This window comes from Lutzomyia longipalpis, chromosome 3 (assembly GCF_024334085.1).
Source record: "Lutzomyia longipalpis isolate SR_M1_2022 chromosome 3, ASM2433408v1".
NCBI lineage: Eukaryota > Metazoa > Arthropoda > Insecta > Diptera > Psychodidae > Lutzomyia > Lutzomyia longipalpis.
Window position 1 is genome coordinate 5,237,003 of NC_074709.1, and position 18,126 is coordinate 5,255,128.

An 18,126-nucleotide genomic window follows, 5' to 3' on the forward strand; every position below is an offset into this window, starting at 1 on the left:
GCTTTTGAACACTGCTTGATATAAACCACCTTCATCATTCGCTCTCTTATTTTCTCTTGTAGAACATTTTTCCTTCAAATATGCCACAAAGGATTGCAATGGTCAACATATTAGAAGCATATCTTACATCCATTTATGTTGTTTCTTTGTAATGTAAAAAGGATAATTAGAGTAATATTTTGAAGGTGTTTGAGTGTCTAAACAAACACCCTACAGGCTCAAGAAGTTTTTCTTTTCTTTTCTATCTTTGACATTTATTTTTCAAGCTTCTGATATTCTTTTCAAACGTTTGACATTTTTTTATCGTTGGAATATCCTCATTTCAAAAAAGTTGTCTTTCATTAAACAAAATAAATAAATTATTTTCAGGTGCAAAATGACTTAAAACAATTTTGAAATGAGGATGTTCAAACGCCAAAATAATGTCAAACATTTGAATAAATTCCTAACGTTAGAAATGTCAAACTTTTTGAAAGAAACAACAGCAGAAGTTTGAAAAATAAATGTCAAAACGTTAGAATAAACATAACAGGTTAGAGAAAAAATCGTTTAATGTTAGAAAAATAAATGTCAGACGTAAGAGAAAATGTCAAACGTTAGAATTACCACAAATAAATTGTCAAAGGCTGCTAATTCAAATGCATTTCTGTCATATTTTTAAAACTTTTTTTTGTGCCTTTAAAAATTAATAATATTTTTTTTTTATAAAAACACCCCTTAGAGTAGAATTTATTATATCTTTGCCCCTGATTTAATTTAATGTATAATAACATATATACTTCCCCTTTCCACTTATTGCGTCTGTCGCTAATTTTATTGCTTTCCTTTCTACTGAGAGTGAGAAGATAGTAGAAAAGAAAGTAAATAAATGTAATTTAAATTATTAATTTCATTAATTTTGTACTTTTTATTGCAATAACAGTGCACGTGGTGTAAAAGTTTTGCAAGCCACTGTTTACATGGCGCGAAGAGATAGAAAATTGCTGACCATTTTCCTCATATATACGAGAGGTGCTACAAAATCCACGATCAGCACGCAACAATTACACCAAATGGGGCTCCTATTGGGGAAACATTTCATGACATGTAGAAGAGGGGTATATTATAACCTATATAGTGTATTAAAATTCACGTCCTGTAGGCGTTTTGTATTACATCCATGCAACACTATCTATTATATTGTTGCTATTTGCAGCGCATTCAATCTGTTGCTGCTGTAAATAATATCAATTTCATGTATAAATCTGTAAAATTGCACACACCACCAAAGTGACACACCATTTTTCCTCCTTCACACCATAAATATCATTCACCTCCATCGCAAAACTCTTTACTCTGCACCAGGTGTCAACTTTTTCATATAATATGTAAGGTACTCCCTAAGATCTCATTTTTTTGTTGTACTGAAAAAAAGCTACCACAAAATACCAAACACAATTGAAATTGAGACATTCAATTTAGAATAGAATGTCGCTGATCCTTTATGGCTTCATCCACCACAGAGAGAGAGGCGGGGGTAGTAGATATGTATGTGTAACATGTAAAAAAAAAAGAACCAAATTAAATGTCTTTTGGTAGAGGGTGAAATACAAGAAGCCACATAAATATCTCTTTCCACATATCTGCAGCAATTTAATTTGCCTCTTGTCGCCTCAAGAGAAAATAAAATTTCAAACAAAAAAACGACTGGGAGAGTTAATAACATTTGATTGATTTAAAGCTGCAGCACGTAGTTTTATCTAAAGGCCAATTCTTAATTGGTGGGTCATACCTTTGGAATTTGCATCAATCAATGTCTGAATAATTAATTTATTTATTTCAATTTTTACGCGCATTCAAAACAATTAAAAATTACTTTCCTGTGTGGAAAAAAATCCACAGTTTGTACCATCAATGACCATCACTGTATGTAGTAATTTCAAAAGGTAGCTGGCAACACAGAAGGTTCAATAAATTTATTGCTCTAATTAATATTTTCTCCCTCTTAATGTGAGCGGCACAGCAAGAAACATCAAGCTCAGGTGTACAATTCATATATTTTTTCTGCAGCAAAATCCACCTCTCTCTGCTGAAAAGTTGTGCAAAAAATTTTGTTAGTGCTATTATTCGCAGATGAGAAAATCAAGTCACGCTTTTCATGATTTTATGCTCTAAATTTTGTCTGCACGGTTGGTTTTTTTTTTGTTAGACACATTTCAAAGGCTTTAATGTCTCTTAGCTCGCGGAAGATTATTCAATCGAATTTTGTGGATGAACAAATCACAATTGTTACCCTATAATCGCAATATTTTGCAAGATTTTTGAACTTTCACCATGTGCGGTAGTTCCACAGGGTTGTGCAAAAAAGGCCAGGTCTTGTTAATAGCCATAAATAGCCATAAAGAACATCATTTGGACGTTATTCTTTTTTTCTTTTTAACAATTTAAATCTAAAAGCGTCACCTGTTTTAATTTTTTCCAGTCTAGGTATAAAACCGCTTACGCAGTTAAACTATTTTCACTTTATACTTTATTTTCGCGTGTTAAAATTTTAATTTCATTTACGTTATAAAACTAATTTTTATTAGGAACATTAATGGGATGATATTTGAGTAGTTTACATAAAAAATGTGAGAGATCACGTAAAGATCCAGATGGCATAAAGCTAAGTACGTAATTGTCATATATTTTTTTGTGTTTCTTAATTGTTTTTCTCGCTACTGTTTTTTGATAAAGGACGTAATTCATTTCTTAATGAAAAAATCTCATGATTCGTGGGATACGAATAATCTTGTAAAGGATCGAAAATCATTAAGAAATCAGCAAAAAGGATTTCTTATTTTTTTACCATTGAATTTAGTTAAGAAACGATAAAAAGTATCTCGAAAATGTAAAAAATGACGTCACTATTGTGTTTTTTAAACGTATTCTTCATTCTAACGGTTTGTCGATATTTCATGAAAGAAAGTCAATTTTGCCCGGATTTGACAAGGCTATTTTGAGTTTTTTTTTTTTAAATTAAAAGTGAAATAAACACATTGACGTCATTATTAGCATTTTTTAGCGAATCATTACTGGATTTTCTTAGCTTTTCTCAAAAGAAAATTGGAAGATTCAATGACAATTTCTTATTCTATTTTTGATCTACAAGATAATGCAGCTTCTGCTTGTTTTCCCAATTCACGAGATTTGCCATGCAGAAATGAATAAACTCCTTTGCAAACTTTTGAACCCCCCATGGGCATTGTTTTATTTTATTTATTTTTTATGACTACATTAAATATTATGTAGGTGCTCCATTGGATGAATTAATAAGCTTAATTTACTCGCGTGTGTGCACTTTGTGGTCCGTTGCGAGAGAGAAATGTCGACGAAGATATATCATTTTCATGGGGAGATGCAGAAAAATGTATAAATAAAGCACATGGTGAGCACCAGAATTCAATGAGAGAAAGAGGACAAGAGATCAACGTGCGAGTTCAAAAGGTCAGCCACGTATTTCGCATGATGCAAACGCGGCCCCACATAATAACATTTTCAGTTCACCCTTTCTCTTCCTTCTTGCCCAATTGTTTCACAAACAGTCATTTTTTTTCGCGATGATCTCTTTGTTTTCCATCCAAACCAACATCTTCATCACTCCCACAGCAAAAAAAAGACGATCAATTTTTTTTCGTGCTGATTGCAGAAAGTAATTTTCCTCCTTTCGCGCATTCTTCCATTTAGATTCACGTGATGGTGTACCCACATGAGATCTGTTGCATCGTATAAGGAAACAAGAGATCCACAATCTTTCACTCACATCCATTTCTGCAATTTTCCTTGTGCTCTGCTAAAGAAACTTATTTGCAATTTGAAGCTCTCTGCCATTGTAGGTATATAGTTAAAATCCTCCTCCACACCTTGGCTGTTTTCGTGCCAGTACCATTAGATGTAAAATTGTTTCGTGACTTTTGTTGTTTTCTTACGATAATTCCTCTTCACGTTCTTGTCTCTCAACGTGTGCAATTTCATCCAAAAGCTACATAATGTAACATATATAGAAAGCTCCCCGTCTTACTAAACTTCCTGATGCCCGAACATCGCAAAATCAGTGAAATCTCGTGCTTTGTGTACATTTTGCATGCTAATAATTTCTATATGTTTGCTAAATGAATTTATTTCATTACTATTTGTCTTCCTCAATAGATGGATGATGGAATTAAATTAATCTTATTCTTCATTGTATACTCTTCTACCAGACTTGCGCAATATTTACAATTTCCATGAAAATTTCCCTCTGAATCGAGCATTCAAGTCTTTTGTATTCAAAGGGCTTTCGTAAGGGAATATTGGCGAATATTATGAAATTTATTTATCAGGATCTTCAAAATTGAAGATTTAAGGACCTTAAAAAAATAAGATAAGGTCAAGTAAGTCAAAAGGTAGAAAGTTTCTTTTTTTCTTATTAAAAAAAAAAAACATTTTCCATCAAGTCAAAGAAGAATGAGAAGCTTATTTAGAAGCTCTGACCTAACTTTTGTGATGATAATAAAAGACTTTAAGTATTCTTTGTGGAAATATGTCCAATATTATACATACGTATATTTCTTTTCCATGTAAATGGTGAAGAAAAAATAATGAAACTTCTCAACAAGCAATTGATGTGTAATTTGATCCAAATTGAAATAAACAATTCAACATTTGTTGGTAACATTTTCAAAAGATATACAACACACCCGTTTACGCCACATGAAAAGGTCTCCATACAATTTTCCACTGTTTTTTGCTGTACAAACATTTTATGTATAGTTTCTCTCCTCCTCAAAAGAGCAATTGACTCACATTTTCTATTTGTCCTGTCAATACCTATAAAGCAAAAACGAAAAATATTCTTTTATATCAGCGTGTGACTGCGGAGTCACTTTGGAGCTACTAAAATCATGTAAATACACCACACGGAGTAACTACCAATTTTACCTTTTGCCAATTTGATCGCGCCTTCGACAATTTTCCAAGCCCCTTATTACGTTTTTTTTGTACAATGTGACCAAAAGCCACACACTGAATTTGTTCCCGTCAACTCGCTGAAAATTGATTTGTATTGAAATTTATTGCATTGCCAATTTTCAACTATATTATGTGCTGCTGCACACTTGAGGGAAAATTTATCTGATCATGTTGTAACTTCTTTTAGCATTAGATGTTGCGATGAAAGCCAGTAGCCAATAGTTGATTGCTAAAACAAGGTGTTCTGATTTTTTTTTCGTTAAAGTAGGTAATTTATTAAATGATTTAAATTTAAAATTAAAACAGAACACACCTGATTAACTACAGAGATAATATAATAGGGAAATATTTTATCTTGCTGAGGATTATTGAGTATAAATGCTCGTTAATTATCACAAAGTAAATAAAAAATCATTTAATTCATCAGCAATCTTGTCTAGCAATCGTCGTATTCTCCAAAATGGTTATTGCTGAAGATGCATTGAATACTTTCACCTGGTGGTTGTGCCAGATGCCCCAAGAAGATCGGAATGAGGGACTTTGAGGTGAGAATTAGGAACATAAATGGGCGATTTGCATGGAAGGTTGGAAATTCTACGGATATCCTCTGAAGGATTCCCATCCAAGAAATTATCCCAAGTTCACTTCCTTCCTCATTAATCTCCACCTTAACACGCTGCCTCATGTCATCAACCAAGAAGCGACCACCATTCATTGCAATATCCAATTCGGGTTTTGTAAAGAGCGAAGGAGCACCCATTTTCATAAGAATTTCCTTGCCATTCAGCTCGGATTCAATGGAGAATTTTGGTAATTCAAGGGAAATTTTGGTAGCTGTGAGATTTCTATTAATCTCCCAGAGATCCTTCACGGATAGCCGCCTCACGAGTTCCTTGAGATTGGATTGAATTGATGGCAGGAGGATCCACATGACGAAATGAGACGCATAGGGGATTTCAACAATTTTTGCTTGGAGTTTCTTGGATTGGGTGTACCTCAAATCAGCTGGATGCTGCACCATAATATCCGTCCTGACAATTCGTCCAGTTTGCGTGTGAAAGAGCTGCTTGCGGGTGCGTCTCTCGAGGAATGGTACCCTCCATGGTGCTCTGAAATGAATGGCATTGATGAGGATCATTCGGAGGTCCTCGTGAATTTCGGCAGGATCAATAATATGGTGTATTTGACCAGCTGTTGCCTTCTCGGACCACTCATTAATTAACTTCGCCGCCAGCGTAGCCCTAGCAAAGTCAACTTTTTCAAACTGAAGGTTCCTCTGCTTCCGATAAATTGGCTTTAGCCACACATCGCGATGGACAAAAACACGATTGGCAATGTTGAAGTTCTTCGCACCGAGAAACTCCTCCTCGAGCACCTTGTACACAATCATGGGGTCGAGCTTCCGCAATTTAAGTCGTGATTCCATTTCAAGGCGTGTCGCACCCATGGCTGAAGGATAAATCGATGAGAGGAGATATCTCACAGCCAACGGAGACATCACCATATTTTCCTCCTCCACGAAAGAAGTCTACAAAATTGAAAGCAAAACTTTCTTATACAAATCTAAATCCCGCATTTTGATGCATCCCTCCCCTCGCGCAGCGTAATGCTTTTACCTTGTAAAATTTCAATATGAAATACGAGAGCCGCGTATGATCTTCGACTTTTAGGTGACCATCGCCGGTAATCTCCACAAAATTAACACAAATTACCAAAATGATGACACAAACTCCCAATGGAGACACTTTAAAAGGCACTCTCGTCTCCGTCATGAGCATTTTCCTCCGCACATTTGGTCAACACAAGTGCAATCAATTATCGCGCGCTCAAAATACTTTTTAGGCACACGCTCACCAAATATTCCACCATCTCAAGTGATATACACGAAGGAGAAAAAAACAAGAGATCTCTGAATTTGTCCAAAGTGGTCAAAACACCCACAATACGACAAATCCCCTTCTCTCTTTGATTAAAAATTAATTAACCGCGCATTGCTTTTAACGATGATGTCTCAACAATCGACCATTATATTACCTTTTTCATAATCACATCGACAATCATTTGCTTCTTGAAGCTTTATATCACCATCCCGCAATTTGCTCATTCGGTGGACGGCAAAAACATATGGCTCAATGTGGCTAATTAAGGAAGCGCCATATAATGCGATTACAATCACCAAATTCCCACACAAAGTCTTCTTGTATTGTTCCATGTATAGATCCTGCTGAGAAAAATTTAAATAAAGCTACATGAAAAAATGTTGCTCACCTTCCGTGAAGTCTCGAAGACACTAAATAGGGCTCTTCAGTAAAGGGAATGTTCTCCTTTCTTGCTTTGTTGCGCGATATAATTTATATTTTAACATCTTCACCCATTAGGATGGGCAACACAATTCAAAGATTCTTCATTAGTTCACTTTTTTTTAACCCTTTCCCTTCTATTTAAGAATCTATTATTATGCGAAAAATTGAAGAACATTTAAACAAGAAAATACACTGTAAAATTATTTTTTGTGAGATTTCAGAGAATTTATTGTTATTTTATTGAATGACTAATTTGAACTTTAAAATATTATTTAAATTAATTATAAAAGATTGTAACATACCTTCTTAGCAGGCCTCATGAAGAGCGAATAAAGCCTTCGAAACATCGTATGTAAAGATTGTTTGAGAAACTGCAAATCTTTTTAGATTCGTTGCAAAATTACTCATATCCTGAATGTTTCCAGCAGTTATATTCCTTTCAAAAATGAATAAGCTCCTTTTTTTCAAAAGAAATTCAGTATAAAATGATGAACGATATTTAAAAATAAATAAATTACAAAAAGTAATTTAGCGAATATTCAGTCTTATGCGGTAATTTTTTTCTGAGAGTGTAAAACTAATTTCAAGACAAGTCAACAGTATCAGCACCTGTTAAACCACAAGTTGTACCTTCTGTTGCCTGAAAATCTAGCTGAGAGCTATAAAAATAATGCTTATTGCACGCAATAACAGGTGAATTAATTTAAGCGTAAACTTCTCACAGACACCGCACCAACTGAATAAGAATAATTTATTCAGACCTCTATTTTCTCTTCTCCTCAAAAGTAGGGTGCATTATTTTGGTATATTATATGCATATGTGGCGATATATGTACATTGTACAACATTAAGTAAGTCAACGGGGCGAAAAGAGTGGCACACAACATTAAATTGGGGATGGATGAAGGGACTTTTTCGACGTGGATTCTTTGCATAAAATATGTTGAATTTCTCCGCGTGGTCTTTTGCTGGATGGCAGGGGGGGGGAGGGACTTCTGAGGTGAATTCACGATGTGCAAGAGCGATTAAGTTGGTTGTCGTTCCCTTTTTTTCTGCAGAGCTTCCACCATTGCTGGGAGTTTGGATGAGAACAACATAGCGTGGAGATTGAGCCAATAAATCTTGACGATATTGGATTTCTGCCGTGAGTCTCTTGCGCGGCCCATGAATCTTCCTCTGTTGCGATTCTCCCATCGATTGGCAACAGAGAGAATTGTGGTGGATGTATGGAGCCGCCACAGAGTGCAGGTGTCCTACAGACTCCATGGCGCCGCCAAACCACATTCCATTCCACCATCAGCCTTAACCATCGCCACTCTTTGCTTTTCTGCTCTTGAGCATCAATTCTTGCGGAGACGCTGATGTGGCTTGATGTTTTATCCATACTCTTGGTTTCTTTTTTATTTAATTTTATTTTCTACTTCTTACCTCCTCATTGCTGGTCTTTTGTTGCAGAGAAAGAGTGAGAGAGACAGCATCCAAAGGATGGACCTTCACTTTAACTGCCAAATCGAAACATATATACATATACATATCGCATTCACCGTGGCACAGCACCGGTAAATTATGTGCAAAGTTCCCCCCAACTCCTGTCGAAGCGAAAAATTCAAATCATCAGCGATGAAATCTCATCTTATTTTCCATCTTCCATAAAGCCATTCTCTTTGCACTCAATTCCTCCTGGCAGTGGATGGATGTCAGTATGTGGGATGAAAGGTATAAAGAGAGTTGCGCGGCAACAGAAACCGCAACCACTCGACCACCTGTACTGCATGTTCTTCTCGCAATGCATTTATTTCTTCTTCAGCAACGCAACAGTGCTTCTTGATGGCAATATTGCTGGTGGAGTCATCAGCAGTGCGCAGAAGAACAAGAAGTGGAAGTAATAGCCAGGAATCACATACATTGGATGTAACTGAGAGAGCATACAATGCCACGGCTGCATCTTCCCTAAGAGTCTGTGTCCGTTTGAGAAGGAAAAATATTCAAGGTCCCAACATCCATTCTTCAATTGAACAGCACACGGGTCATGCCACGTAGTGCCTGCCGACTAGAATGCCAACTGACCAGTTTATTTTTCACGCGTCACTTCTTCAGCATTTTGCATTTGTCATTAAAAAAGACTACTTTAGATTGCCGTCTCTTCGTTCGGTTAAAAGGCCACACTCTTGCGGGCTAAATCATTTGACTGCATTGCAAATCATCTTGTAGAAGAATATTTTATTTAGATGAAAAAAACAAGAACATGTAACGCTTCTCAATCTTAACCGCCTTTTTTTCATCCATTCTTCCTCTTCACGAGTATTTTCTGCGCATCATTGCGATGCATCCAGTAATTGCACATTTCCTATGCACACACACTGCTCCCCAGTGGGGACCATTATTGTCATTATATGTAATTGAAAGATTTTAATACTTTGCACTGGAGTTCTCATTAATTTCTTCCACACCGCGTACACACATCTCATCGCGATGAGCAAACTTCCTTTTGCACTTCTCTCAACGCATCAGTCACCTTTCATTACCCCTTCATTCCATGGTACTCATCTTCATTGATGGCCTTTTTTTGCCCACAATATGCTCATAAACATTGACCCATTGGGTAATAAAATGTAATATTTTTATTTGTTAAGAATTTTTTAACTTGGAAAATTCCTTAGAAGAGGATTAATATTTTGCAATTAATTAATTGTGATATTCCACTGACTTGTCAAAAAATCGAAAAAAGGAGTTTATTCATATATGAATAGAAAACTCATCTCATTCGAGGAATCAATCAGGATTCGAGTAATTTTGCAAACACTCAATAAAGATTCAGAAATTGCCAAACAGATCTTATTATTTTCAATTGGGATTAGTTATAAAAAATCCGGAGAAGATTTGTCTAAAAATACAAAGAATGACGTCATCGTTCTAAAGAATTTAGTAAATGGATTTTCGGTCGTTGCTAGGCTTCTTTTTAATTTTTTGTGCTCTTTTTTTGTCTCTTAATGCATTAAGCATGAATTTCTTTGTAAAAACCCATTAATGAAACTTTAGCGGTATGCTTCATGTATTTAAGGAAACATAAAATGCAGCTGTGACGTCATTATTTGCATTTTTGGACAAATCTTGTTTTTCTTCCTCTTATTTAGACTGTATAAAATCTTGAGCTTTCACACGATTAATCGAATCACTGCTATTTTTTTTCTAAACTATTTTTAGTGAAAATTTGTAAGTCTGTATGGTCCATATGACGATGAATAAGCTCCTTTACTTTGAATTTAAAGAAGCTAAATGTAAGGAAGTCATCAATTTTCTTTAAATTCTTGCAAATTTTAATTGAAAATTCACCCAACCCATTTATATTCCCAATCTTAATCACATTTTTTTTCCAATATGATATAAATCTCGTTTGGTAGCCCCAATGTTCGATACATATAGGATTGTGAAGAAACGAAAGAAAAAAAAAGAAGTGCTCGATTGCCCTCGAGGCGATACTCAATCTTGTATATATTTCTTCAACTCTCTTTTTGCACGATGGGGGCTTCTGCACGTGCATCCGCGAGACATGAGAAATTCCACTTTATTCCATCGCCCCCGCATCTCCTTTATCGTCCAACTCGAATCATCGTCAATTTCCATTTTGTACACTTGGGTGCTGAATCTCTGTCTCTCTTGGTCGTGGCGACTAAATACATACTAAAAATTCAATGCAAGAAGTATATTTCTCATCGTCACTGTTTATACTTCCAATTTAAGTCAACTCTTATGTCTTATGGCTTTAAGTATTGGGCATACTTGGGGAGTTCAAGTGCTGTTGGGTATATCTTTGAGAAGGTTTATAGGCATTCTATTGATTTTTATTAATACTATAAAGCTCACTCACAGAAGCATAAAAGTCTCTAAAATCATTATTGTATGATGGAAAGTTTAATTTATCATTTTCAAGGTTCCCAGTAGAGGTGCAAAGTTGACGATGAAAATATACATAATATTGGTGAGGTTTTTAATACCTTCTTCGTGGCGGAAAATCTCTGCATGCTGAAAGCGACAACATTTCACTCAACAACCATTTAGTCGCAAAAGTTGCAATTGGACGGTGCGCTGAAACGACAAAGTGCTTTTAATTTGATTACACACTCCAGCATTTATTAGTTCCTTCTTCATGTTGAAATCAAAATGAAAATTTTCATTTCAACTGCCTAATAATTCATATCATATGTCTCTCTACCGCACAGACAACCCATTAGGCGCGCACATAATGTTCATCCTGTGCTTGATGTCAAATGCGCGATGGTTGGGAGGAGTGAAGAACAAATTTGTCTTATTTCACATTTTATGCATAAAATTGACAATGTAATTATCAAGTCTCCTTCATTCACTTCTGGGCCCCACAAATTACATTGCTTCGGTAAGACGCTTCGTGGTGTGGTACCCGCCTCTTCGGTAGTTGGTATAATTTAAGTGTCTCGCGAAGCAGTAGCTGAAGCTGAGCACACAACCAATTCTAAAACCATTCAATTATTCAATCAAATATTTCTTCCAATGGCATTTAAGCTCCAAACTGAGAAATCTTCCCCAACATCTTCTCATCTCTTCTTTCCTCCTTCGTTTTTTGTTTTTTTGGGCCAACAGATGGGCTTCAAAGAAATTTAGCACTTTGTAATTAATAAAGACCTACATCTGTTTGTACACACACGGAGATTTTGCGTTTGATTCGCATACAAGGCATACAATTTTGCTGCTGTTGATCTGAAAGACATATATAGATAGACTTTTGCACTACAACACTGCAAAAAATCGCAGAAATGCAATCAACTAACAAAGGAATTAACTTACTTTGAAGGAAAAAAACCTCAACAATTTCTTAGAAGTATTCTTTGGTCGTTTTAGAGAAGAATTTGATCTCTAGACAGACGCATGATCACACCACATTTTCAACGTCATGTATGCAGTGTATGGTTGTGGAGGAAAAAAAAGGTCTGATAATTGTGATTAATGCCACTGCTGACATTCTGGCAATAAATTCACCATATCCCCAGCAATTCAATTCCTCAAGCAACGCCAGCAAATTAATACACAAGAATAGCTAACAAATTGCTGAATGAGGCAGCAGCGGCGCATATAGCCAAGAATGTGTGGATAAAATTCACCTTCTCTCGGTGATTTACTGAATGATGGAAGACACGGATGGGAATTGGATGAAATGACGAGACATGAGAGAAGCATTGTGGGTCAAATTGATGGAATTATGAATAATTTTGTGACCCTTTCCTCCACCACAAATTCTCGCGCGCATGAGAAATGATGCTTCTTTTGTGGAAATTCCACACTCTTGTGATGAACAAGGAATATAATAAACCCTCCTCGTATTCGACACTGCAATTGAACGCAGTAGAGGTTGTCTCAAAAGTTCTATAAAAAATGATTATTGAATTAGCAAGAAGATCGCGTTCTTTGGTGTAGAAAACATTGTTGAGTTTTCTTAGGAAATTTTCTAAACTTTAATGTATTCTTAAGAAAATTGCTTGAGGTGTTGTCTAAGTGTTGCGCCAGGTGTTGGAATATATCTTAAAATTGATTTTCATTTATATTTTCAAGAAAAAAAAGCTGTCTTGATTTTCTTCTACTCAAGAAGTTCATGAAAAATTATGATAATGACGTCACCATTGTGATTTTTATATTTTCAATTTATGAAACATCTACGTTGATATTTCCTCGGTGAATTTTCAAAATGTTTTGACAAAACTCACTGAAGAAACATCAACGCGAAAGTTTCATGCAAAATAAGGACATTAATATCACAATTGTGACGTCATTGTTTACATTTTTAAATAAACTAACATTTTTTTTAGAAACAGGGTGGTTCCCAGTGGAAATGAGGAATTTTCTTTGACGATTTCTTAGATCTTCTGCAAAGAATTTTTGTATTCTGATTCTTTCTTTTAATAAAATTCTGTTTATTTAACTATGAATAGTCTCCTTTTCATAAATAGTTTGGCAATTTAAGGAAAAACATGAGAATTTTTAATTTATTGACTCGGAAAATCTCTTTAAATACTCCTTAATTTTCCATGACATTATCCCTTTTATTCCAAAAATCCCTCCTCCTTATAGAAATAAAAATTTTTAAAACTTTTCAAACAACTTTAACATAGAAGAATGATTATATTATTTTCCGTTTATATGCACATCCGCGTAATTTCTGATAAAGTTGTGCTGCAAGAAAACATATAAAGCATTTTTTTTGTCATGTCCCTCATGGGCTTTGCAATCTTTAAGAAAAAGAATATTAACCAGCCCCAAAACAAGTCCATCGTGAGCTTTAATTGACCAATTAAATAAAATTGTCGTCTCCTGAAAATCACATCATATTGAAAACGAGTTGAGGTCACTTTATTCGTTCACAATCCCACGGCGGTACTTTTTTTTCGGGAAATTGCACAAATCATCGCGCAATAAACACCTGGTGAATTTCAATGGGAACAACAACTTATGAGAATCACACGGTTTTTAATTCATTTTTGTATGTCCCGCAGAAGGAATTAAAATCGGGTGCTGCAGCCTGTGAATTTCTCACATCTTCTGGGGAGCTTTCAACGGTTCCCCAGGCATATACATAGTTGTATGTATGTAGTAAACATCGCAAAGCTTCATCTTGTCCCCAAGTGCTGGTGTGTGCTCTCTTTCAGACGCGATAGCGGAAGAGATTTTGCCATTTAATTGGCCATAAATGAGAGAATTGTGCCAATCTGCTTGGACTTAATCAATTTCCGCATGAAGCGAAAGTCTTTTCGCGGCATCGCAATTAATTTGCAGCATTTTGTCATGACAAAAAATCATGTTATTTCACATAAAATGCCACTTAAAGTCACAGGTGTCCTCTTAGCGAGGGGGACTCTTTCTTGCTGCACCACACCACGGCAGAGAAATTGCCTTTTCACCCAAATAAGACTTGAGCAACTCTGTATGACTTTGTTGTGTTGGGTGCTTTTTTATGCTTTCATGTGTTCATTGGCAAAAGCCTCCGTGGACGTCTTTTCAACACCATTTGGGAGGAAAATATCCCAAGAAAACGCCCAAAATTGTAAAAAAAAACAATTAATGCGTGAAGATAACCAGCAATTTGTGCGTAATTTATGTTCTTTATTTTAGGGGAAAAAATGTGGGTTTGTAAGAAATTTTCAACGAAAGATTATTTTATCACACGATTGTCATCTCTATTAGGGGAGAGAACAATGCATCAGATGCATTTTAAGAATTTTAAATGTGTCACAAAGAGAACATAATATCGTTGATTCTCACCAGCGAGGTAATCATGCCGTATTATTTCTTTTAATCAAATTAAGATGAATGTTTGCTGAAATTAGTCTGCAATTCCTTTTTATCGTGTAAATTTGTAAAGAGATTCAGTTGGTTATAAAAGTGTGCGCCGGGTGAGCTTTGTGTTCTCACATGGTGTGCAGCACAAGACGAAAGAAGAAGAACAATAAAGTCGGGAGATGAAGGGCTTGCAAAGCGCACCAAGAGGCTACACAGTCGTGGGAAAGTTGAAGAAGTTGGAATTCTGCATCGTGCAAGGCTCGCGGTGGTTCTTTTTTTTTCGTGCGCTCCATCGTGCTCCACCAAAGTCACAGAGAGAGACGAAGAAGTGGAAAATTAACGTATATTAAAATTTAAATTGAAATCACCTCCATGGTTTTTGTACACATTGCACTTCTCACACATCTCACCAAAGGAGGTGATTTCAAGGAGAAAGAAGTGATTCTTTGTGTGGTTGAGGCTTTCAAAATAAAAGTCTTTTCATCATTAAAATCCAAGAATAAATTTGCCACGAATTAGAACGTTAAAACGTTAGAACAGATAAAAAATTTGAAAGGTACTGAATGTCTAAAAGGTCTAAAATCATTTTTTTTTTTGTAATTGAAATTAATCATTCTTCTCCCATGGAGATTACATTCCACACATCACATCCAATCAATTGTTTGTTCAAAATTCACAGCAATTTATCACTCATTTAAATAAACATTAAACACACAACAGTCGCTTTTCGCACATGGAAAACGACGTGAATATCCAATGAAATTTGCTGGCAAATTGGTTAAGTTTTAAATAAAGAGACCCACAGTGGAATGACAGATGAGAGATCTCAATGCTCGGGAAATACTATAAAGTGTAAATGAAAAATAACCTCACGTTCAATTGGACTCTAATTTGAACAAATAGTTGATCATTTATTTTCCCTCCCATGCCAAATTGTCTCTTCTATTGCCAGTACAGACACAGCCCCAATTGTTATGACACCTGTCCCATTACCATAATAAATAATCCAACTCAATTCTCTCCACATATTTATGCTAAATTGCAATGTGCTTTGAAATAATGTGTGTGTGAGAAATTCAAATGCAAAGAGATGGAATGAAGAGGAGATTACCTTCTATATTTGTAAAATATTCTTTTAGTAAACTTCTTATTCAAATGGTTTGCATTCTTGTGGGAAAGAATCTCTCGTGAGAATCACATTATTCTCGTGAAAAGTATTCAAATTGGAAAATGATCTCTAACAACCATCAAAAGATCTCTTTTTCACAAAGAAAATAGTTAAGTAATTGTAGGCCTAAAAGATGAATCGATCATATAAAAATTAGCTTTAGCAAAAAAGCTCAGAGAAGGAGTTTACCCGAATTTTTATAGCAAAACTTCTCATTAGAAAGAAGTTGTAAAGAAGAGACTATTAAATTCCTTTAGAATTACCTAGAAAGTAAGAGATTTTCCCAAAAAATACAAAAATGACATCACTAAATGATTTTTTATCTCTTTCGTTGATAAAGCATAAAATAATTTATCAAAACTCTCCGACGAAACATTATTCCGAATGTTTCAGGATACATCTTCTTTCATTCTTAGGTATTTGAGTAAATCATTATGGGATTTTTCTAGCAGATCACAGTTAAAATTGAAAATCTATTTAACGATTTTTTTATACCCTATGATCGTCTAGAGAATCATATGTAGCGTAAACTAATTGTTTTCTTTAATGGGGAACTTTCCCATAGAAAGTGGATAAAATCCTTGCGATTAAGTGTGTAATTTTAATATTTTTAATAAAGAATAAATATTAGATCTACCAACTGAAATGATCTGATTATTGCAACAATAGCAGGTGCTATATTACACCGAGATGTAGGCTTGAAAAGGAAAAGCAAAAGCTCAGAAAATCCTTCCTATATTCTTCCTCAGGATAAATCTTCAAACGAATTTTCAAATTTTTTTTTTCATAAATTAATGGCAACATAAATGCAAATTTCTCGCCTTCCTGTTATTTCAATGCAGCATTCTTTTTTTTTCCAAGAGCGCGGCAAATATGAAAGTGAGGAAAGAAACTGCGTAGGATTCTTGCAAGAACATGCTTTTAATTTTAACTCACTTGCGGTACTCAATATATCTCTTTTTCACGCTGCAAAATGAACCCGAAAAAATTAATTCAGAAATACTTTTTCTTATGCTTCTCAATTTGGAATTGTGTGTTGCTGAGGCCTGAAAGTCATCAATATTCCCACATTTCGAGTTATTAACTCCTTTGACAGCCACAGAGAATTTTTCGATAATCCTGGTATTACGGGTTCCTCAAGAAAAAAAAAGAAAAGAAGTCCCATCTCCGCACCCTTGTGTGCACAAGAAAATTGGGAGGTAAATGGGTAAAACATCCAGGGAGATTTTAGCACCAAAGTGTGGATCATTGGTTAGTTAATGTGTGTGGTTCACGTTCTTTTTGATGTTCCATCCACCATCGCGAGAGTGGCGATCTTGAGAGCTTCGCAGACACCAACAAAGAGTAAAAACTCACCAGGGAGTGGCGCCGATTTATGGTGTAGCTCATTTTTCTTTCCTTTTTTTCAACTTCTTCAAGAAAACCACCTGAAATTCCTTCATGGTTGTTTCTCCTTTCGGGCTCAAACAACGCAACTCATCCATCTAATTCTTGTTACAAACAACACTTTTTCATATACGATGGGGATGTTTAATGAAAGGTTGTGGCGTGTAGGTGCCAAGAGGGGTTAGCTTTCCTAGAATCTATCGTTAAAAACCTCAAACTATCATCAATTATATTATGTTCTTTGGTCACTTCTTTTAACCTGTTAAGTCTTTTTTTTTCAAGGGGATAAATTGTCTTCAGCCACCCAAATTGAAAATCATTAACGAAAAATCTTTAAATCCCTTCAAAGATTTTTTAAAGAAAATTTTTAAATTGAGACAAAAATGTTTCTCACAGTCATCTCATCAACAAAATTCGGACAAAATCTTATCTTGGATATTCTCAAGCTTGTAATTATTCGTCCCTTTTCATCTTACACACCAAATAATTTGGCTTCTTCAGCACGAATTTCAATTTATTGCTTGTTGAACACACGGAACATGGGAATGTTTCTATTTGATAAGAATTTGTGCGTCACAAGAGAGAAAAAAAAGTATAAGAAGACAAGCCAAACCCATGGAGGAGCTAATATTTATTCAACCTGCCCATAAGAAAGAATTCAAGGAGAGAAGAAAAAAAATCCAGCAACACGAAATCTCATTTTCTTCGTCTCTTTCACACACTCAAAAAGATCCCGAAATGCGACAAAATGGTTTTTTCTTGTGAGAACGGCGTGGAGAAGAATGTCTTATTTTTCAGCCACCCAGAGGGAAGTCTACATTGAAAAAACAAACACTTCCAACATTCATACCCATGATGATCTGTTTACCCCATGTCTGGACAAATAAATGGAAAATATTTTGACTTTGATTTCTTCAAGTATATTGGACAAACTTTTTTTCTTTTTTATACGCAAAGTCTCTTTGACAAGAAAATAAATTCCAACAAGGCGATAGA

General features: G+C 35.2%; 3 protein-coding genes across 3 annotated transcripts in view; 2 read left to right on the forward strand and 1 right to left on the reverse strand.

Moving 5' to 3' along the window:
• The window catches only part of LOC129791558 (trifunctional purine biosynthetic protein adenosine-3), a 1,078,967-nt gene that overhangs the window by 563,391 nt on the left and 497,450 nt on the right, over positions 1 to 18,126 (forward strand). The window lies entirely within an intron of this gene.
• LOC129791559 (potassium/sodium hyperpolarization-activated cyclic nucleotide-gated channel 3) overlaps positions 1 to 18,126 on the forward strand; it is a 1,048,222-nt gene that overhangs the window by 422,287 nt on the left and 607,809 nt on the right. The window lies entirely within an intron of this gene.
• Positions 5,405 to 6,466, reverse strand: LOC129793136 (intracellular coagulation inhibitor 2-like). The gene has a single exon (XM_055832803.1). It carries the CDS (start codon positions 6,464 to 6,466, stop codon positions 5,405 to 5,407), a length of 1,062 nt encoding a protein of 353 aa, XP_055688778.1.